The 24,217-nt window shown below is 39.3% G+C and overlaps 1 protein-coding gene across 1 annotated transcript in view; it reads left to right on the forward strand.

The window, feature by feature from the left end:
* Phlpp1 (PH domain and leucine rich repeat protein phosphatase 1) overlaps positions 1-24,217 on the forward strand; it is a 209,421-nt gene that overhangs the window by 120,381 nt on the left and 64,823 nt on the right. The window contains exon 4 of the mRNA XM_021161069.2: positions 19,990-20,156. Within this exon, the coding sequence (XP_021016728.1) occupies positions 19,990-20,156 (167 nt within the window). The remainder of the gene's footprint in view (positions 1-19,989; positions 20,157-24,217) is intronic.

Consider the following 24,217-nt stretch of genomic DNA (forward strand, 5'->3'; position numbering starts at 1 on the left):
GGAACATCAGAGAAACATGGGTGGAGGTGGGGGGGGGGGTGGGGGGGGGGGTGGGGATGTCTCTTCTGCACTAGGTAGAGCTTGAGCATAGGACTGTAAAGCTTATCCCCACAGTGACACACTTTTTCAATAGGCCATACCTATTCTAACAAGGACATGCCTCCTAACATTGTTGGAGAACAATGGGCAGAGATCTTGTGCTATAGAGATGTAGTACTTTATCTATGTTGTGTATATAACGACAAACTGTTACTAAGCATTCTTCTGTAAAGTTCCATGTGTGATAACTGGGTGAGACAGAATCAAGGGGCTGCTTAATCTAGTAGAGAAGGGGTTGGGGGTGGTAACACTTGCAGTAGAACTGGAGAAACATGGAGAACAGCTCTTGGGCATGTGTTTTGGAGGTTGACAGAGTTACTAATAAATTATATAGAGGGTGTGAGGAGAAGGAAAAAAATAAAGAATTTTTTTAGGATGGGGCTCAGTGGTAGAATATGTTCAAGGCCCTAGGCTTAATCTTTAGCAACACACACACACATGCATATATGTACATCTAGACCTTTACCTTGAATTGTGATTAAAGCCTCAGTTGAAAAATCATAGCACCAACTGTACTCAGCATCTATGGTTTGAAAGTTCAAGGAAATGACATTCTATTCTACTAAATGAGTCGACAAAGAAGCAAAACACAAGAGACAGATTCACGAGCTGTCTCCTGAGCAGAGTGAGAACATGTTTATTTCTAGCTTGATAATTATGATTGTCAAGTGTTGGCTTGCCTAGTGTTCTTTCTTAGTAGTGGTTGGCTAATGTGCTATCTCTGTCATTTAGTGCTGTAGTCTCTCTAACGAGCCTCTAGTTCTAATTGCTCAGATTATGAACAGATTTAGACGGCAGACTTCATTGGAAGGCAGTGTAGGACATTGGGTGTGTGTGGCATGAGTGAGAACATAGAGGTAGCAGGGTAAGGCGATGCTTCAGCCAGTTTTCCTTTCCACTGACTATAACCACTCCATTAGGAAGTATTTACTAACTAAAGTCTGCAGTGGGTGGCACATGTATATTCCTAGCTCTGGGAAGGCTAAGGGAGGAGGATCCTGATTTCAGGGTTAGGCTGCGCTAGCTACAGTTAGAGTCTAGCCCAAGAAGAATGTGTTTGATAACTGCTGAAATGTGATATCAAAGTGTAGAAGACAGCATGCTGTGTGCATATGCAGCACTGTTTGCATTTGTATTTCCAAAACTGTGTTTTTAGGAGGAAGGAGGAACGCTGATTGAACTACTTGATTGATTACTGTTAAGTAAATTAATTAAAATGGAAGCTTTAACATCTCTGTTCCCTTATTAAGGCTTTGAGTGTTGGGAGGAGCTATAGGTAGTGAAGTTTAGTAATCTAAATAAGGCAGTCATTATTATTCTATTACTTCCTGGCTAAATGGTTTAACTGAAGATTCAAATATTAAGCTTTGTTAACTGATAGAAGGAACAATAATGGTGTCACTTAGGGCTTTTGTGAAATGTATGTGTATTGGACCTGTACAGGTATAATAAGTGTATGTTTCTGTGTGCATGTGTATGACTAAGCAAATATGTTAAGTTAGTTTTATGACTGTAATTTATGCCATCATCACATGATCAGGCTGTTGTTTGAAGACTTATTTATTTATAGTATTTCCAGCAAATAAGAGAACACATGTTTTGTTAATCCAAGTGAGGTATATTCTGATATTCTCAGTCATAGGAGGTATTTTGGGAAGGTGATCGATATTCATGTGAGAAGGCAGGGGTCTGGGAATGGCGTCATGTAAACATTAGAAACAGTAAGTCTTTCCTTTCTACAACCTTAAACACCAGATACCTATTTTCCAGCGCCCGGTATGATGCAGATAATCTGTAGGATCCTAGCCAGTGTGCTCTAAGACATGGCTACCTCTACAAGACTATAAATGCTTCATTTTATCTTATTTTATCATTTTATTTTTAAAAATAATGTCTAGTGATCAAAAACAAATTATCAAAAGTGAGCTGTTACAGAAGAAATAAATGAAGAACTCCTCATTTGGGTAGAATTTCTATATGACATTCTGACTAATCCTCTGTTTAAACCACAATTTTAGGAATAAACATATGATAATGTGTTTAACCCCGAATACAGGGAGAGTAATTTGGGGCTGCTAACAAAAGGTGGGGTGGATCCCACTTCTACTCTTAATTTTGATTGTCATCTGCATTCTTTATATGTAATATTAGGAAGCTGGATACTTTTTAGTCATACTCAAAGTCACTATGAAAACTATTTCTTTTTCTTTTCTTTATGTTGAGAGAACATAAAATCCATTTTAAAGAGGATTTATAAAAACAAGCAACATAAAGAAAAATCTAAATTTTGTGTTTTAATATTCTTTTCCCTACTGTAGTCATAATGAAAAGATACAGATAACCAAATTCCAATTATTTTTTTTTAAATCAACATGACCTAGATAAGTAATTTTAAAAGGAAGTTCTTAATGTTCAGTGTGTGCTTTTGGATTTTAGCTTGTAGAGAAGTGTTTTTGTTATGTCAGTTGTTTTTGAGAAAATTGTTAAAAGTTTACTGCAGACTAATTGTAGCACTTAGCATTGCTTGCCAGAGGCAGGAGGAGCTTTGGGGTTTCTATTGGGCGTGTGTTAGTGAAAAATCCTTTGGGACAGTGACAGCATTGGATTTGAAGTCATCTTGAAAATACGAATGTGCAGCATGTTTTAGAAACTCAGTAAACAACTAGTTTTCTGAGTTTACTTAGTTGTATGCAATGGAAAGGGGGGCCATCTGTTTATTCAGCGCACACACACACATGCACACACACACTCTCTCTCTCTCTCACACACACACACACACATGCACACACACTCACACACCTAGGATGTTTTCACTGTGGTAGGAGGACTGCCTCCTTTCAGAAGTACTTGTGCCACTGAGGACTTGCTACCCTGCTTGTCCACATTGTAGCCAGATTTTTAGAGCATGCGTTCATTAAATATGTTGATTGATTCCTTGACCTCTTTTCAAAGTCACTCTTTTATGTGAATCTGTAACCTAACCTTAACCTTAAATTAATTTACACAGTGGATTTGGGTCACTGAGTTACCATTGTGTGTATGTGTTTTTAAATTTTGTTTGTTTTGTTGTTTGAGATGGTAGTGGTGGTGATGGAGGTGATGGAGGTAGTGGTGGTGATGGTGGTGATGATGGTGGTGATGGTGGTGATGATGGTGGTGATGGAGGTGGTGGTGGTTGGGCTCACTATCTCTCTCATAGCCTAGGCTGACCCAATGCTTGCTATGTAGCAACAGGCTAGACTTTAAATTGTGGTATTTAATTCCTCTGCCTCCAAATGCTCGAATTTCAGGCCTGAGCCACACTAGCTTTGTATTTTTAACTTTATTTACAGAATTGTCAAATACTGTGGAGTAGAGATAATATTTTTTAACACTAGCATATCTGTAACTCACCTGCCACAGCTAGCAGTTCATGGCTACATTGTTTAAATTGTTTGCCTCCTTTCTCCACGTGCAGTATAGGACTCTCTGCAACTCTGTACAGTGAGAAATAGCTTACAAATATAGCCACAAAGCCACTCCTTCATGTTTAGCAAATGTTTCCGATGATGATTATTTTTTCTTTAAATTCTTAAAAATGTTTGTCACCAGGTGGTGGTGGCGCACGCCTTTAATCCCAGCACTTGGGAGGCAGAGGCAGGCGGATTTCTGAGTTTGAGGACAGCCTGGTCTACAGAGTGAGTTCCAGGACAGCCAGGGCTACACAGAGAAACCCTGTCTTGAAAAAAAGCAAGAAAAAAAAAAGTTTGTCTATGTATATGAATGTTTTGCTTACATGGATATATGCGTACCATCTGAATACTTGGGGGTACCTGCAGAATGTTAAAGAAAGCATTTGATGGAGCTGGGAACTGAACTCTGGTCCTCTTCAAGAGCAGTGAGTGCTCTTAATCACTAAACCATCTCTCCAGCCCTGTTTCAGAAGATCATTGAGATTGCTGTTACAAATGGGTTTCAAAGACTACTGAGTTGCTCTTTTAAGACAAATGGAATGTTTTCTATTATTGATTAGCTAAACGAAGTTGGCAGTGACTTACCACTTAGCACTAACTTACAGAAAAGGATTGACTGGATTTTAGCTTGAGTAATTCTGACCTCAAGTACTAAGGCTAGGAATGTCTCAGGCTCTTTTTCCCCCCTGACTTTAGAATGTTTGCCCATGGGTAGTGAGCTGTCCCAGGAAAGAGAGCCTGAGCTTGAGTTTGGAGCTGGTTTGCTGTATAGCCTGTAGACAGCAGGAAGGTAATGTGGTACAGTGGAGTTGGTGCCTCTCTATTTTGCCTGCTGCCTTGGCCTTGGCGTTATTCGAGAGAGTTTCCACTCGTCATTGAAAAGATTTGGACCACTTGAGATTGTGGAGTTTCAGATTGATAATCCTCAACCGACACCATTTCTGAGAATAGCCTTCCTTTTTGCTTTCTGTGAGGAAAAGAAAAGGTGTATCATGGTCTCTTCTGCGGACCTCAGTGGCCTCACACTAATCTGGTTGACTTTGTTCAAATGTGATTATCATCCTAGGTTTTCTTCAGGGCCATGTAGCTTGCCTGTGTGTCTCTTTGTGCTCACATAGCCAGTGTATTGGCAGTTGGGGGCTGACTGTCACTGTTCCTGCTGTGTGACTTTCCATAGAAGCATATTTTACGTCTTGGGGCACTGATTTGTAAAGGACGTCATTGCTTTGGAGGGCAGGAGCAGATTTCATGCTGAATTAAAGATTACATGAAATGATGACTAAGTGACACTCTTGAAATAAAAATGAGCTGTACAGTGAGCCATGACTGAACTTTCATGTGCTAAAAAATGTTCTGAGGTCCAGATTTAACTCTGAGAATATTTAATTGACCACTTGAGCCAAGCCATCGGTATGAAATAGGATTAAGATGGATTCATGCTTTTAGTGGTAGTTGCAGGGGACACTGTAATGTGACTTAGTCATCTGTAATGTGTACTTAATGTCATCTAAGGAGTCTTCTGCTTATAGCCAACCTGGCCTGTCCCCAGTGCCTTAGGGACCCTGCTTCAGTTTGTTACCCTGAGTTTCTAATGCCAAGTGAGAAGGTTTTTTAGTATCCATCTTCTGAAGAACCCAGGAATTTTCTGGAAACTCTCAATTTACATTTCATACTCTTTCTTTTTTTTTTTTTTTTCAGTTTTTCTTGTTACATTTCATACTCATTCTTTTTTTTCCGGTTTTTTCTTGATGTCTTGTTACTTTTGTTACTGTGGTAAAACACCACGACTGAGGCAGTTTCTAAAAGAAAGCGTTTAATCTGGCTTCTGGCCTCAGAGGGTTAGAGTCTGTGATGGTGGAGCAGAGGAACAGCTGAGTGTTCATAGCTTAATTGCCACCCAGGAGGCAGACAGTCACAGACTGGGAATGATGTGGCTCTTTTGTAACCTCAAAGCCAGTACCCAGTGACATACCTTTTCCAACAAACCTATACCTCCTAATTCTTTTTAAACAATTCTACTCACTGGGGACCAAGTATTCAAATACATGAGTCTATGGGGACCACTCTTCCCAGTCAAAACATTACATTCCACTACTTGGCCACTATTGGCTTTTATATCCTAATACAAGAAGCATTTGATCCAATACAGTTTAAAAAGTCTCTTCTGATACTCCAGGCTTTTATTCATAATACCCTGTAAAATCAAAATTTAAAACAGCAAATTACATACTTCCAACAGATAATATCACAGAATACATAAAACCATTCCAAAAGCAGGGAAATGGGGCATAATGAATAAATATTACATCAAAGCAAAATAGAAACCTAGCAGAGCAAACTCCAAACGCTGTAGCTCCGTGTCTGATAGCCAGGGTCTTTGGTGACTCTTCCCTTCCAACTTTGCTGCCTACAATCTGCTTCTCTCTCTTTGGATGCTTCTCTTCTTTGTATGCAGCTCTCTTTGACAGATATCCACAGCTATGGAATCTCCACATCTTGGAGTCTCTAACACAATCCAGGCTTCACTTTCACAGTTTCATGCAGTGAATTATCAGTGACACCCATGGCTTAGGGACTCTCTTTAACTTCAGAGGAATATTCTACAACCCCTTTTCTCTTGTATCTTTTCTTTTGTATCTCTTTTGTATCTCTCTTGTATCTCTTCTTTATGACTCTTAAAGCCAGATCCATGTGGGAAACATGACCTTATTTGACTGCCTTCTTGGGATGGAGCTGCCTCTGTGAATCGCATTTGCAGCTTTTCTTAATTTTGTTACTTTTCCTCAGTCCTTTCCCTTTAGAAAGTGGGGTCTTGCCCTGACAGCACCCCTCCCTTTATTCTATTTCAGATCAAGTCTCTCTTTGATCTTTCCTATCTCTTTTAGCACAAGCATTTCCTCCAAGTTTAAATTCTCTGGTGTTCTTCTTTCAAAACTATATACATTTTGTATTTCTTCTTCCCCCACTTGATTTCTTTTTCATTATTGAGCTACATCAGAGTGATTACTATTAACCATGTGACAGAGACAATATTAGGCTGTCTTATAGTCTCCTCCAAGGAAATTAGTCTATTACTTCTCTATCTTTCTTCATGCAGACGTAGGACATGGGCAAAGAAGAACTATATTCTTTGCCAAAATATCATAAGAGTGGTTTCTAGCCAAGTTGCTAAAATTGTTTCTCTCTAAAACGTCTTTGGCTGACCCTATATTCATATTGCTCTCAGAACCTGTGTCTTCCAAGCTCCTATTATGATAGCCATTAGTCCCTGCTTACAGTATTCAACTGATTTCCTAAAGTCCCAACATCTTCTATGTTCCTCAAAAACAAACAATAACAACACCAAATGAAACAAGCAAAAAACATAACTATGGTCAGTTCTGTCTCAGCAATAGCCCACTCTCTGGTAACCTAGTTCTATCTTATTACTGTGCTATCATTGTGGTAAAATACAGTGACCACCATAGTTTATAATACAAAGAATTTAGTCTGACTTATTGGTCAGGAGGTTAGAGTTCATGTTGATGGAGAAAAGGATCATCTGAGTACTCACATCTTAATTGCCACCCATGAGGCAAAGAGATGGAGTGTGGGGGGTAGAAAGAAAGAGACACACTCAACCTGGAAATTGCAGGAATCTCTTGAAACCTCAAAGAGCATTCTCAATGACATACCAAGGCCACACCTCCTAATTCTTCCTAAATAGTTCCACCCACATAGAGTTTAATTGTGCAGAAAGGTGAACCTATGTAAAATATAGAATTGGTCATGACCCTATCTTAGCAATGTGGAAGAGACATCTATCTAGAAGCGAAAATATGAGAGTACAGACAGGTCCTGTGATGGCTATGCAGTCTGACAAGGTAAAGGGGACATTAATGCAAAGTGTGCATGCTTGTGTACATTGTTTTTTCCTAGTCCCATTTTACTTTCTTGTGGAGACTTAACTATGATTTACCAAATAATTTACATAGGTTTGTAGCATGGATTTTAGTATAGAAAAAAATGCCATATTGGAACTTTCCATAATTACAAATAAGATGATAGGTATTTTGAGAACTTAGAAATTCTACTATGAATTCAGGCAGAAAATGAAATATTTTGGATTGTATAAATTTGTTTTGTTATATAAGAAACTGATTAAGTGTGTAAAACAATGGGCTAATACCTTTATAGCTACAGCCATGTTTTAGGTTCTATTTCAGCTTTGTGGAAATACCTTTGTTATTCTCTGTGGGGACTGTTGTTACAGAAGAAGGGATTTTCATTTCACTGTAAGATATTTCAACTTAAAACCTCTTAATTTTATTTTCTCCAAAGTCTTATACAACTAGCAGAGTATCTCTTTGTTTACTGTCTCATAGCTATAGAAGTGTTTAATGTACCTGTTTGTATGTTCAGATTATTAGTGTTTCAAACCCACCTCTTCCCCTCTACTTTCCCTCCTCCTGTTCTCTCCAGCATTGGGAGTAGCCCCATTGCTACTCACGTCTAACAGGGAAGGAAGTGAAGCTGGAGGGGAGAAAGACAACACATCTTCTACTTTCTTTGCACCAGGCACTGCTCTTCCAGGCTCCAGTGACTGCTCAGACCTTTGTAACTGGTGGAAGTCTTTAAACAGTTTTCTCTGGAATTATTAAAGCCTGCTTGGGGATCTGCACTGCCATAATTAACACTTTAAAATCATGTAGATTCTGTCCATATAATATTATCTTTAATAAAATACATTCTGACTTTCAAGGGGAGAAATTAAAACTACATTTTAAAGTCACAGCATGTTATTTAGTATTATGAAGGTCTCTTGTAGTTGCCAAGGAGGCAATATTAATTATAATTCATGAAGTTGTAATTGTTCTTGTAATTATTTGAGAATTTCTTTGCAAACATTCTTTGACTTTGAGTTCTGCCCATTTTAAATAGTGATAAATCCACAGACTTAGAGTGTAAGATTAAAAAAAAAAAGCCTTGTAGACTTATTGCTTCATCCCCACCATGTGTTATGATCTGTGTGTGTGTGTGTGTGTGTGTGTGTGTGTGTTGAAAAACCCTTTCAGAGGGGCTACATGCCAAATATCCTGCATGTAAAATACGTATATTATGATTCATAACAGTAGCAAAATTACAGTTATAAAGTAGCAATGAAAATAATTCCTGGTTGGGGTCAGTTACCACAGCATGAGTAATTTCCTTAAAGGATGGCGGCATTAGGAAGACTGAGAACCCCTGCTCGTAGTGTTTCAGATTCTTTTAGGGTCTGATGTGGCAGTTATTTTCTTATAAGTGAACTGAGATCTTGATTCCTGTTGAACAGACTCCTGCTTTGCTTGCTGGATAACAAGCTAATTCTACCACCTCTCCTAATTGCTAACTTCTGAGTCTTATAGAATCACCATGGTCTGTGTGCTTGTGCAGACTTAGGCTTTGGTTAGCAGCGTGTTTTCAGGAGAAGGATCTCTGTGCTTTCTCAGTCCTTGTTTCTCAGGTTCCCCGTGGAGCAGTTTTCCTTCTGGTGTTATCTGGTGTGCTGGCTGAGACAGTGACACCACGTGAACACCACACTTTGTGACCATTGCTTTTCTAGCCTTGGACATTAGGTACCGAGTAATTACTTACTCGGTGAGGCTAATACAAAACTGTTAAAGAGTCTCTGGATTTTTGTTGATTTTCCTTCAGGATGCTAATAGGTTTATTTTGTTAATTACAAACTGCAGCTAGTTGAATTTATGCTATAGTAAAATAATATGCATAGTTCACAATAAAGACTAACCCTTGCCTGGCTATCATGTAGCACGCTGTTCTATCTAGTTTCTAGCAGCCTTATGAGACACAGTAACAAGTGAGAGCTAATGTGTGGATCCCACAACAGTCATGAGGGCTGACTTCACAACAGTGTAATATCTCCTGAGCTGATGTCATCACACTCTGTAGAAAGCAATGGAGGTATGGAGTGCTTGCACTGCTGTATATGATATACTTTCCTGCTTCTTCTTTTATTTGTTTCTATGTTCATTGCTTTACAAAGGTAGACTGAAGGAACTAAAACTGAAGGTTACATGGCAGCCAAGAGTCACTGGCAGAATTACACTCTCCACTGCAGTTCTCAGCAGAATCCAGTGTACTCAGTGCTATATTAAAAGGTGGCTTCCAAGTACCATGTTGACATGTATAGCTTGAAGACACATGATCAGCCACTCCACATTTTTATGTTGAATAGCATGCTCTGTGAGTTCCCAGTGCAGGTTAAATTGATGTCAGTGTTGCAGGAACTATTGTCTGATTCTTTGAAAATTGGTCAAATAAATCAAATATTGTTATATCAAGAACATCACATTTTAAACCAGACATTGACATTGGCATCTGGTTACATAGGTATGGAAGAGTGCACATGCTTATGTGTATATTTGTGTGTGTTTGTGTGTGTGTGTGTACTAATACTGGGTTTGTTGGTTTGTTTGTTTTGAGACAGGATCTCACTATGTAGCCCTGATTGGCCTGGGAGGTATTAAAGGGAGGCTGTCCTCAAACACTAAGAAGTCTGCTTAGCTCTGCCTCCCGAGAGCTAGAATTAAAGGCATGTGCCACCACACCTGGCCTTAGTCATTAATTTCTGAAGCTGAATGATTTTAGTTTGAGGGCTTAGACTAACTTAAGTAGATATTTATTCTTAAAAATTTATCTCCCATTTTATACTTGTTTATCTTTAGGAGTTCCATTGTTTTTAGCCTAGAGCATTGCATTCTGATTATGAAGGGCTAGAGTCTCTTTATTGGTCTAATTAATAATTTTAGGAAATAAATAGTGAAATGATTAGAAAAGAATCTGTGAACTATATATTCAACACGCAGACCTTGTATAAGAAACCTGGAACTTACATCTTTTTCCTTTTTAGTTTTCAGTGTTCTAATTACAAGCAAGTACCTTCTTTGTAATAGTTCAACTGTTTGAATTTGTACATGTGTATATGTGTGTGGATGTATATATATGCACTCATACAAATATGAATAAAAACTTAGAGTACTAGGTTAATTTTAATACCTAGTGGTTTGTTCCTCCTTGTCTCGAAGGTGCTTACTGTCTTTGCAGCAGTGAGACTATACCCTTTAGACTGTATTCAGCTAGTAACAGTCTCAGGACATTGTCTACACATAGTATACCAATAACAAAATGAGGAATGGACTTTGAGCTCAGATCTGATCTCCACCCAAGCTAGTGTCTGCTGTTTATTCTTACTGAAAGCACAATGAGTTTTACATTCAGGGATTAGGGTTGGGGAATAACAGTTGACATCTTTGGTGATTTTGGAAGGCTGGCCCTGTTCAGTGCTTCTGACTCTGGAAGCCTGAGGCATCGGATTCACATGTTCAGGTTAGGCTACACAGTGAGCTCAGTGGGCAGGTGCATCCACATTCTCCTCACTGTATGGCCATTTATCTGTGGTCTTGTTGGCATGTCTTTCTCAGGTGTGTGACCTCTGTTCTGCATTCATTATGTCCCCACGTAGCTAGCAGTCTGGTGCTGGGTTTGCAAAGAGCAAATGAGGAATGAATATAGCTGGTAGCATGAATTTACCTCCTTCTAAACCCCACCTACTCCCTTCCCATGGCAGATAGCTACAATGCCTGGCTATTTCTTATTGTTGCCTTTTCTGGATTGCTATAACCTGGGGCTTGAACAATTACCTAGGTATTTTGTTTCCTTCTCCTAAATTCTTGATGACTGCATCACTCTGTTTTTATTCCTGTAGGTCCTCTCTAATTTTTTAATTAGATATTTTATTTATTTACATTTCAAATGGTATTCCCTTTCCTGGTTTCCCCTCGGCAAATCCCCTATCCTCTCCCTTCTTATGAGGATGCTCCCACACCTACCCACTCAGCTCCACTTCACCACTCTAGCATTCCTCTATACTGGGGCATCAAGTTTTCACAGGAACTCCCCTCCCACTGAAGCCAGATAAAGCCCCTTCAGCTCCTCAGTCCTTTCCCTAACTCCTCTATTGAGGTCCCTGTGCTCAGTTCGATGGTTGGCTGGGAGCATCCGTATCTATATTGTTCAGGATCAGGCAGAGCCTCTCAGGAAACAGGTGCATCAGGCTCCTGTCAGCAAGCACTTCTTGGCATCCACAATAGTGTCTGGGTTTGATGTCTGCATGAGGAATGGACCCCCAGGTGGGGTAGTCTCTGGATGGCCTTTCCTTCAGTCTCTACTCCACTCTTTATCCCGTATTTCCTTTAGACAGGAGCAATTCTGGGTTAAAATTTTGGAGATAGGTGGGTGGACCCATCCCTCAACCGGGGGCCATGCCTAACCTCTGGATATGGTCTTAACAGGATCTGCGTCCCCTTTGTGGGGTATTTCAGCTAACGCCATTCCTGTAAGGTCCTGGGAGGCTCTTGCTTTCCTGGCATCTGGGACTGTCTGCTTGCTGACCCCAGTTCCCTACACACTGCTGTTCAAATTCCTGACCCTCTGTACATCTCCTCCCATACCTGATTCTTCCCCTTTTCCTCCCTCTCCCTCTTCTCTCCCTCCCAAGTCCCTCCCACCTTCTACTTCCCTTGATTATTTTGTTCCCCCTTCTAAGTAGGTCTGAAGCATCCACTTTTTGATCTTCCTTCCTCTTGAGCTTCATGTGGTCCGTGAGTTATACTGTGGGTATTCCATGCTCTTTGCTTAATATCCACTTATCAGTGAGTACATACCATATGTGTTCTTTTGTGACTGAGTTACTTCACTCACGATATTTTCTAAATCTATCCATTTGCCTGCGAGTTTCATGAAGTCATTGACTTTAATAGATGAGTAGTATTCCATTGTGTAAATGTACCACATTTTCTGTATCCATTCCTCTGTTGAGGGACATCTGGGTTCTTTCCAGCTTCTGGTTATTATAAATATGGCTGCTATGAACATAGTGGAACATATGTCCTTATTATATGTTGGAGCATCTACTGGGTACATGCCCAATACACTGTCCAATTTTCTGAGCAACCCCCAGACTTATTTCCAGAGTGGTTGTACCAGCTTATATTCCCACTAGCAATGGAGGAGTGTTCCTCTTTCTCCATATCCTCACCAGCATCTGCTGTCACCTGAGTTTTTGATCTTAGCCATTCTGACTAGTGTGATGTGGAATCTCGGGGTTGTTTTGGTTTGTATTTCCCTGATGACTAAGGATGTTGAACATTTCTTTAGGTGCTTCTGGGCCATTCAAGTTTCGTCAGTTGAGAATTCTATGTTCAGCTCTATTCCCCATTTTTTAATAAGATTATTTGATTCTCTGGAGCTTAACTTCTTGAGTTCTTTGTATTTATTGGATATTAGTTGTCTATCAGATGTAGAACTAGTAAAGACCTTTTCCCAATCTATTGGTTGCCATCTTGTCCTATTGACAGTGTCCTTTGCCTTATAGGAGATTTGCAATTTTATGAGGTCCCATTTGTCTATTGTTGATCTTAAAGCATACGTCATTGGTGTTCTGTTCAGAAAAATTTCCCCTGTGGCCAAGTATTAAAGTCTTTTCCTCCAGCACTCGGGAGGCAAAGGCAGGCGGATTTCTGAGTTCGAGGCCAGCCTGGTCTACAAAGTGAGTTCCAGGACAGTCAGAGCTATACAGAGAAACCCTGTCTCGAAAAACAAAACAAAAAAAAAAGTCTTTTCCTCACTTTCTCTTCTATTAGATTCAGTGTATATGGTTTTATGTGGAACTCCTTGATCCAGTTGGACTTGAACTTTGTATAGGGAGATAAGAATGGATCAATTTGCATTCTTCTACATGCTGACTGACAGTTGAAACAGCACCATTTGTTGAAAATGTTGTCTTTTTCCACTGGATGGTTTTAGCTTCTTTGTCCAAGAACAAGTGACCATAGGTGTGTGGGTTCATTTCTGGGTCGTCAGTTCTACTGCATTGATCTACTTGCCTGTCATTGCACCAAAACCTTGCAGTTTTTATCACAATTGTTCTGTAGTACAGCTTAAGGTCAGGTCTGGTCATTCCCCCAGATGTTCTTTTATTGTTGAGAGTAGTTTTCCTTTTCCTCATTTTTTTGTTATTCCAAATGAATTTGAAAATTGCTCTTTCTAACTCTATGAAGATTTGAGTTGGAATTTTGATGGGGATTGCATTGAGTTTGTAGATTGTTCTCAGCAAGATGGCCATTTTTGCTATATTAATCCTGCCAATCATAAGCATGGGAGATCTTTCCATCTCCTGAGGTCTTCTTCAATTTCTTCTTTTCAGAGACTTGAAGTTCTTGCCCTATAGATCTTTCACTTGTTTGGTTAGAGTCACACCAAGATATGTTATATTGTTTGTGACTATTGTGAATGGTGTCATTTCCCTAATTTTGTTCTCAGCCTGTTTATACTTTGAGTATAGGAAGGCCACTATATTCGTTTGAGGTAGTATTATATCCAGCCACTTTGTTGATATAGTTTATCAGCTGTAGGGGTTCTCTGGTAGAATTTTTGGGGTCACTTAAGTATACTATCATATCATCTCCAAATAGTGATATTTTGACTTCTTCCTTTTCAATTTGTAGCCCTTTGACCTCCTTTTGTTGTCCAATTGCTCTGGCTAGAACTTCAAGTACTATATTGAATAGATAGGGAGATTGTTGAATTTTGTCAAATGCTTTTTCAGCCTCTAATGAAATGATTATGTGATTTTTTTTCTTTGAGTTTGTTTAGGTAGTAGATTACACTGATGGATTTCCGCATATTGAACCATTCCCATATCCCTGAGATGAAGCCTACTTGATTGTGGTGAATGATCATTTTGATGTATTCTTGGATTCAGTTTGCAAGAATTTTATTGAGTATTTTTTACATCAATATTTATAAGGAAAATTGGTCTGAAGTTCTCTTTCTTTTTTGGATCTTTATGTAGTTTTGGTATCAGTGTAACTATGGCTTCATAGAATGAATTCTGTAGTGTTTCTTCTGTTTCTATTTTATAGAATAGTTTGAAGAGTATTGTTATTAAGTCTTCTTATAGAATTCTGCACTAAACCTATCTGGTTCTGGGCTTTTTGTTGTTGGGAGATTTAATGACTACTTCTATTTCTTTAGGGGTTATGGGACTGTTTATCAGAGGGTTTAACTTTGGGTATTTGGCATCTGTCTAGAAAATTGTCCGTTTCATCCAGATTTTCCAGTTTTGTTGATTACAGTCTTTTGTAGTAAGATCTAATGATTTTTTTTGAAATCCCTCAGTTTTTGTTGTTATATGTCCCTTTTCATTTCTGATTTTGTTAATTTTGATAATGTCTCTGTACTCTATGGTTAGTCTGGCTAAGGGTTTATCTATCTTGTTGATTTTCTCAAAAAAAAAACAGCTCCTGGTTTTGTTGATTCTTTGTATAGTTCTTTTTGTTTCTACTTGGTTGATTTGAGCCCTGAGCTTGGGTATGGAGAGCTGCGACACAGGGTAACCTCAAGGTGCAGATACTGCTCCTCCATTCTTGTGTCCTGAGGTCTTTGGGCGGGTCCCTCTTGGGCTAAGTATTTGAGCAGAAGTGGTGATCTTACCTGTGCTCTCAGGTTTTCTCAGCAATATTGGGAGACCAGCTCTGTCCCCGTGGGATTTGGGTATAGAGGGCTGTGTGACAGTGTCAGCTCCAGCTGCAGATCTCTAATTTTTGTATGTTGTCTCTCTGTGTCTCTGGATTTTGCTATTGCCTTCATTGCTTTTACATGTCATATCTGCTAATAATTTAGAATGGAAGATAAATTATATACTTTATTTCTCATATGCTTCCAAATCATTGAACCTTTAAAAAAAAGAAAAGAAAAGGAAAGAAATAAAGAAAGAAAAGAAAAGAAAAGAAAAAGAAACAGTAACATTCACACAAAACACTTTTAATTAACTTTATTCTCTATCTGTAGTTATGCAGAATTTATAAAGTGATAATTAGCATTGAGTAATTTAATGTCACTGTGAAAGTTCTGGGGCAAATACATTTCATACAGTGTGAGGAAAGAAATGATTACATATCATGAAGCAGTGGGAATTAGCAGAGATGGTGCTGCTGAGTGTAAAGCTGGAACAAGTAAAGTATTAGAATGTCTGAGAATGATTAACAAGTTTTATTCTGCTCATACTTTCCCAAAGCACTGATGGGTAGGGGTGTTAGAACTAGATCAGCTGAAGTTGAGAATCATTCCCAAAGCCTAGTGAACTCACAGAGTCTGTCTCCTTAGCCAGGGACATCATTTCCTAAAGCACTCAAGGTTGGACCAGAGCTGTTAGTGACTCATGCTAAGTCAGAGCAGTCTTCTCGTTTATGTGCAGAATTCTTTGTGCCATTTCAGCTGCTTTGACCAAGGCTTTTCAGTCATTCTGCTTGAATTTGAGCATACTATGCACACAAAAAGGCTAGAGTTGACTTCTCTAAAATATAGAGGGTACCAAATGTCACATGAATGTTGCTGTGACCTTTCCTTGCCTAAGGAAGATGATTATCCACTGAGCAGCTGTCAACATGATGAGATTGATAGTCCCATCACAGGGAAGGGGGTGATAGTTGGGAATCATGACAGATACAGGTTAGGCAAGGACAGGAATTCTGATGTAGAAATGTAGCTCAGCTAGACTTGGCAGAAAGAGTTAATGGCTGGAGAGTCCTAAGGGTAGGGAGAGACACAGTTTAAGAGTGTGTCACATTTTAGAGAACGTTTGAAATTCTCTTATTTCTAAATTTTTTATTTTCTTAACCCCATAGTGTTTAGAAGAAAATATTTTGAGAACTAAATGTACTTTTTCCATTGTATATATTTATAAGACATTTGCAAAAGACGACAATTTGAATAGATGGTTAGAATTCACATTTATATTAATATATTACAGGTTCTTTTCATTCTGACTCTAATCAGCCTTGTTACTTATTCATCTATTTATTTGTGTATGTGTGTGTGTGTGTGTGTGTGTGTGTGTGTGTGAGTGTGTGTGTGTGTGTGTTAATGGAGATTCTAGAGATGTCAGATTCTCTGGATTTAGAGTTACAGGTGTCTGGGAGGTATCATGTGTGGGTGCAGAAACTGAACTTAGGTCTCTTGCAGGAACATTGAAGGAAGGCTCTTTAACTCCCAAGCCATCTCTCCAGTTCTTTTTTTTTTTTTTAATTGTCAATGCAGATTAGAAATAATGTTTTAGACTATAGTTATCTTGAACTGATCTAAAGGTTGAATCTATTTACATTGTTTGTGTAATTGCTCAAGATGATGGGGATATGGACTAGGTATAGAAGTGATCTTGCTGAGCCTTTCTTGAGTTTTAAAAATGAGAATGGTAGGGACAGATGAGGTGGCTCAATGGTTAGGAGCACGAGTCACTCTTCCAGAGGACCTGGTTTCAATTTCCAGGCTCTACATGGAAGCTCACAACTGTTTGTAACTCCAGTCCTAAGGAACCCAGCACACACATAGTGTGTAGACACACATGTCAGCTGAACATCTATTCAGATAAAATAAAAATAAAAGGTTAAAAACATTTTTTAAATGAGAATGGTATATTGATATTAATCAGGTATGTATTAGGCGGTCCACTTTAGAGATGAGGAAACTGACAGAGAGATGAAGTGACTTGTTGAAAGCCAGATGACTAGAAAAGTCATCTTATACATACTGTTCTTGAGCACCAGTGCTGTGGCTTATAGTTTGCTGGTGTAATGTATGTTACAGTAGCTTCTGCCAAAGGCAGATTTATGTTTCAGTTGTGAGATCCTTGAGAAGTCCCTTCCATAACAAGGGTTGTAGGCATTTCCCACATAGAGTAGTTTCTTTTACTTTCTAGATTTCTCTTAACTTTGATTGATTGATTGATTGTACCTTTCTTACGGACTTCTAAAGTTTGATTTGATGCTCCTCAGTTATTCACTGGGGAATCACTGTTCTTCAGTTTGACAAGGAATTTGGGGTTGGAGTGCACAGAGCCGTGATGTCAAGAGTGAAGGTCCCACCAGATAGAGGTCACCATTTTTGTGGAATCTGTTTGCTTAGCAGGTGGTCTCTCTGTTTCTCTCAAGGAGCATCCACAACCTGTTACTGTTTCTTTTTCACACCTAAGATTACATTTCTTCTAGGAACTGCTTTTCTGGGTTCTAGTTACAATACCATTTTCTTGAGAATTAGGGGAATGCTCTTCCTTCTTCCCTGGTTTCCTGGTGAAATCTAACAGTGGTCCAGGCCCTGCCCTGATGGATGTGGTTAATAGTGCAGGCTCTTGTTTACACTCTGGGCCCAGGCTGTGGCCTGAAGCTCAATTTACTTTAACCTTGACGTTAAAGGCAGGGGGTTGAGTCTCACTATATGGAGTTTGTTGGAAATTAAACTCAAGGTTCTATCTTCAGCTCTCCTCAGGGCCACACTTCCTTTCTATAACAATAACTTACAAATACTGGGAAAGGAAGCTGGGTAAGAATGCTGCTTGCCCTGAGATGTACCGGGTGGCTTTCTTATTAATAGTTCCTGTGTATGTAGATTGTGGGAAGGATGTGAGTTTTAATAGCAGCTGTGTAGGTGGAGCACAGCTCCTTGGTTAGATGTCCAGCTTTTCTTCTTTGGGAGCAGTGCTTTTCTCTTTTGGATGAGATGTACCTTGGCTGGTCTATGCTGATGTACTCACTTCTTTTGTTTTGGGTCCAGGATATGGTCTGTTCCCAGGAGAAGCTTGTGGTAGCCTTTGTGGTCTCCTGGGTTGCTCTCCGCCCCATGGCTATTACATATTGGACTCGTGGTATTACTCTAGATGTTCCTGTTTGCACTGTGGTTCCCTTGAGACCGTGCTGGCTGATCTTATCCTGTTCCTGTGCCCACTTCCTCCTGCTTCCAGCAGTAACAACTTTTAGTCTAGAATGAGGAATGGAGCAAGGACAACTTGACGTTTAATCATTTTCTCTTTGTCCAAAGGGAGCAGTGTTAGACTTCTGTTAAAATAAAACTTGTTCTCTTCTAAGTAGTCTCCAAGGGAACAGTGTGCTAGGTAGGCCAGAGGCAAACTGGTGTAGGTGGCTGAAGGACTTGAGAGGTGGGCCGTAGACCCTCTTTTCTGCCCAGCATCGGAGGTCATAGTGAGTACTCAGTGTGGTTGTTTCAGTGAACAAGAAAAAGTATTCCGTCCCTACAAGCTCTAAATCTTTTTGGTTTACATCAGGAATTTGGCTGTCTTTGGAGTTTTCTTTTTTAATGGTGTAAATTCAAGGAAAGCTGAGATTGCTGAAATGCCAACTCAGACCTTCTGTATCTGAGCCTTTGTAAACAGCATCTTTCTGCTTCATATGTACAATGTAATTTATTGTGAATTCAAGTATGACCTCAGCAGAATGTTTTATGCAAATTTACTTCTAATAAATATACATAAATTTGGGAATTAATCAATATAAACTACGAGTAATTCTATTTTGTAGCAACAGAAATAAAATTAATAGCAGCATTTATTGATGGTTTTTCTGAGCTATGAAGGTAGGACTAGGTGCCATTTTAATACTGCTACATAGACATGAAAACCAAGTCTCAGAAGAGATCAATGATCTGTCTGTTTATCTTAGCTCAGTGATGAGGTTGTGGCGCTTAGATAGAATCTGTGCCCTCTGGGCCTAGAGCCACATTCCCAGGTCTCTGTTCTGCCTCTTCTGGGTTAGGGGAAAAAGCTGGAATTTGGTAACAGTAAAGTACATCAGGTTAATCAAGGATAAAATGTAAAATCTTCCTTCCTTCATTTATTCTTTTTTTTTTTTTTTGCAAAGTAGAACTAAGTTAGGCAAAGGCTTAGAACTATGATGTTACAACATCTGCTATCAGACAGAGCCAAGATATTTGAAGTGGGCTAAATCTCTTCACTTTCATTATAAATGGACCTTGTAATTCCTGAAGAACATTTGAGCTTACCCAGTGCACTTTGTTTCTGCAGCCTGCATCTGGGTTTGTAGCCCTAGGATCCTGGTCTTGGTAGGAATTATTTAACGAGGAGGGCAGTGGATATATGGATAATCATTTAGATAGATTTTTTGTTTTGTGCAAAGCATCTCCATGAGGCAAAGCACAATCAATGTGTAGTTATCTCACTGAAATCAGCACACACCACATCTGTCTTCCTGTCTAGTGCATGGTTGTGTATTTCCTTTAAACTCTTGTGTCAGTTTGTTCATAATTCTCTTACTTGTTTTTGTTTTGTTTTGTTTTGATTTGATTTGATTAAAACCACCTGTAGGAGAGACTAGTGACATCAGTAAACCTAAAAGGTCTTCAGAGCCCTGTGCTGGGTTACTTTAGGCATGCTCTTATGCAGTTTTTACAGTAGCAGGCTGTTTTGTGCCAAGTGTATATATACTTCATCTCTTTGTATTTGGACTTTCATGCTGTTCCTGAGTTCCCAAAAGGGAACGTCTCATTTCTATGTGTAAACAATTAATTAAATGTATTCTTTTTTTTTCTCCAGGTTGCATCACAACGTATAAGCTCAGTAGACCTCTCCTGTTGTAGCCTTGAACATCTGCCTGCCAACCTCTTTTACAGCCAAGACCTTACTCATCTCAATTTAAAACAGAACTTCCTAAGGCAAACCCCCACCCTCCCAGCTGCCCGAGGACTTGGTGAACTGCAAAGGTAAGCCTGCACAAGCACTAGAATCTCTTGGAAGGGATGGGGAAACCAGACCAGTTGGGAATGGCATCTTCACTATTTTGACAGGGATAGTGTATATACATTTTTCTCTTCAGAAGGCAATATAACATGGCTTTGCTTTATAGTGAGAACAGTATCAGCTAGCATTCCAAAAATTTTTCTTGCCTTTAAAATTATGGCCTGTAGTTATCCATTGGGTAGATTTACATAAGAGCAGTTCTTTTAAAAATGAACTTTATTCCCTACATTATCTGCAAAGAGACTGAAAGTTTCATGGTATTTAGTGTGTTTCTTCTAAGCTCAAGGGTCTATTCAGAATAAATTACTTGATTTGAAATTTATGGATCAGTTTTTCCTCATGAAAACACACGTCTTTGAACCAAGACATAAGAACCAAGGTTTAAGTCCAAAACTCTATGGCATCTAGATGTCAGTATGTTGGACTTGAGTCATATGTATCAGCTAGGAGAATCTGCCTCATTATGTCTAGGAGTATCTCAAGAGGATCTGAGAGGTCGCCTTGTTCCTTCCTTTCCCACTTTGAAGCAGTGACCAAGCATGATTCTGTGGGATATGCAGCCTTTTGTGACTATGCATGTAGAGACTGTACTGAGGAGGAGGCAGTTATGTTCAAGGAGCAGAGAGTAGTGCATCCCTTCAGTGGCCAATGTGCTTAGAAAGCTATGCTGATCAGCCATTGGGATTTTAGGTCTGATTTTTAATACCCAGAAAGAAGAATCCCATTACGTTTTACTGTTAACAAGACAGTGTTTTTAACAGTTAACTTCACAGTTAGAGTGTCTGTTTCTCAGTGTCATTGCAGCATTTTTTTCCATTTGTGTACAACCGTACTGCCATCTTAAATAGTAGTTTTCTGCAGGTGTCCACTTGCTCTGGCTCTTGTAATCTTTCCACCTTGTATTCTTTGATGATCTTTGAGCCTCAGTGCAAGGACTGTGATGTAGATTACCCATTTATAGCTGAGTGCTCTTTTCCTCTGCATGTTGGCCAGAGTGGGTCTCTGTGTTAACGTCATCCACTACAAAAAAGAACTGCTGAGTTATCTTGTGTTTATAGTGATAAGAACTTAGGGAGCAGTTAATTACTATGTCCATTTAGCAGAATAATAGTACTAGACCAGAATGCCTTTTTTTTTTTTTTTTTTTTTTAACAACACAAGGGAATCATACTCCTGAAAGCAACCTGTGAACATGATTTTCCCGAAGCCAATATAACCATGGCTTGTTTTGCTCTCATCTTCTCCAGGATTGCTGGCTAGCTTAATCATGTTGCTCTTACTTAAACTATACATTATAATCTTGTGGGATTTGTTTCTTCTGGGATGTCTAATGATTTCAAACTAAACTCCCAATGACTCAGGAATTCCAGGCAACTCCTAGGCTTACAAAACTAAAGCCTCCTCCCACAATACGGAAGATCGGCAGAGTCTTGTGGTTCCTAGTCTACATGGGCATAATTATAGAAGGTGATTGATTGTCACAGTTTTGTACCCAGGAAAGACTTTTGGGACTATAGTTCTCCAGGAAATTGTGGCAGGAGAGTCAGAAACTGGGGAGAAAGTTCTAGAAATTACCATATAAAAGGTGACAGCAACAGAAAGAGCTGAATCCACCTCCAGTCTCTCCCTGTGCTTCATTGAGCCTGGAGATATTCTGAAAAGTACACACACAGTCTTGAGAGAGTCAGGTACTGTGCTGACTCATAAAAAAAGTTCCTCCCTCTTGGAGGCAGGCCACAGAGAAGATAGGGCACCTCCTAGTCCTTCTGGCTCTCCCTGTCCTGTAACTCCCATGTGTCTCTCTACAGTTCATTGTGCATTGCACATGGGAACCATGCTTACTTCCAGACTTGATCCACACCTGTAGGAACTGAGGCCAGTAATATTTGGCTACTTCCAAAAGATTTCAATTTATTCGTGTCATTTTGTTATTTTTTTCAGTGTTTATTATCATTAGACATTTGTATTATAAGTGACATGAAGTTCATGTATGATTATTAATGAATTATTCCTACTGTAAATAACACTGAAAACATGCACACATAAGAAGACAAGTGTAACATCAGATATCTGGTCAACATTTCTCTCAGTAGTGATTTGTTATTGTTGTTTGTTGCTCTTCTTTGAGTGTGAGTATTTACTCCCTGACAGTTTTACAGAATCCTAGGAAACAGTTTGTAAAGGACTTTTTTTTAAAGCATAGAAGTAGTGCTATAACCTTAACCTTTGTGCATTTGGTTACCTTTAATCTTTGTTTAGAGACCTACAGTATAACTCTCTCCTAAGGAGACATTTGACCTCATGACCTTTGTCACTTACTCTTTGTTTTGTTTATCCACTTTGGGCTCAGATTCCTAGAAGGTGCAAATCAGGTGCAAATCAGGTCCCCCAGAAATGGTTACCATTGTGAGGGAGACCATTAAATACATTGTGAGTGAGCACATGAGAGAATGTAGTGGGACCTGCTTTTAGTCACCACTTCTTGTTATTCATACGCACTTCTTTGTAACAGGTTTTTGCGGCAACTTGTAGAAAGAAGTGAAACTGGTAATTCGTCATTTCTCTTTGGTTGAAGGTTTGATGAAAAAGAAAAGAAAAACAAAACTGCATAATGAGACCACTCAGGAAACATGACACGGAGATTCATAACCAAGAATCGGTAGTAGGAAAAAGAGAAAACAAGTTTTTCATTTAAAAAAAATGAACAGCGTGATTTTTTTTCTTTTTCTTTTTTGTTTTATGTACATTGGTGTTTTGCCTGCATGCGTATCTGTGTGAGGATATTGGATCCTCTGGAACTAGAGTTACCTACAGTTGTAAGCAGCCATGTGGGTGCTGGGAATTGAACCCTGGTCCTCTTGAAGAGTACCCAGTGGTACTCTAAACAACTGAGCCATCTCTCCAGCCCCCATAATGTTTTTTTTTTCTAAAGGAGGGGGAGGGGAGAGAGCAAAGCAAAGCAAAACTCACTGCCAGTCTCTGAAATACTGTTCACTCTCTTGTCACTGCCTTGAGAGGTGCCCTGCTGCCTTTACCACTCCCAGGCCAGCCTGGTGTCTGTCCTGCCTGTCCTTGAAAGCATATTTCCAAAGATGTCTTGTAGAGTTTGGTTTTGTCCAATTCCATGTGCTCATTTCCCACTTTGATTTATAAACATTGCTTATGCTTCCTTGCTTGTTATACCTCTGTAATGAACATTAGAAAATTTCTAAATTGACTCTGTGTGTAAATTTCTTGACCATAGAGGTGGAATGTCTTTGCTTTTATTCTGTTTCCCCTTCCTATTTAGCCTAGAGCTGAATTGAGGGTGGAGAAGGACAGACACAAGGATGGTGTGCTTCAGTCCAGTTCTTGGTTTCTCCATCACCAAAGAGAACAGAAGGTGAACCTAAGACTTATAGATGAAGGTTTGCAAAGAGCTTTGAGCAGTGGCATTCATATATGGCTCTTAAGGGATAGGTCATAAGTCTCGTAAGATGCCTTTTGGTTGATCATATGATGTGATGCCTGAAGATCAATTTTAGTGAACCTTAGGTGTGTATGTTAGAGTGGGTGAGGTATAAACAAGCTTGGTATCACCTAAAACAAGGTGAATGTTTCTTTTGGGTGGAAGGAATGAATTTAAGACTTGGAAGACTTAAAAGGAAGCAGTGAACTGAGTTACCAGTAGATGTGAAATTGGCGTTCACTGACAAGGAGAGAGTGCGGAATGTGCTGGGAGAGCCCCCAAAGCTTCGTGCACAATCACGGTGCGATATAACAGTAAACGTGGAGAGATGAGAACAAACTCCCATTTCTGTCTGCAGTTCAGATCCCTTTCTTTAAAAGTCTTCAATCTGTATTTTGGTCCACATGGAATGGGAAACACATGACCCTATTTCCTGCCTTGTCTTTCGGGCACTTTTTACATTCCAGTAATAGGAAGTTATCAAATTATTTATGCTTGCCACACTTTAACATTCTTAGGCTTTGTTTAAGAAGCAATACAATTTTTATTTTATGAGTAATTTCTGGAAACTCATTT

This window comes from Mus caroli, chromosome 1 (genome assembly GCF_900094665.2).
Source record: "Mus caroli chromosome 1, CAROLI_EIJ_v1.1, whole genome shotgun sequence".
Taxonomy (NCBI): Eukaryota; Metazoa; Chordata; class Mammalia; order Rodentia; family Muridae; genus Mus; species Mus caroli.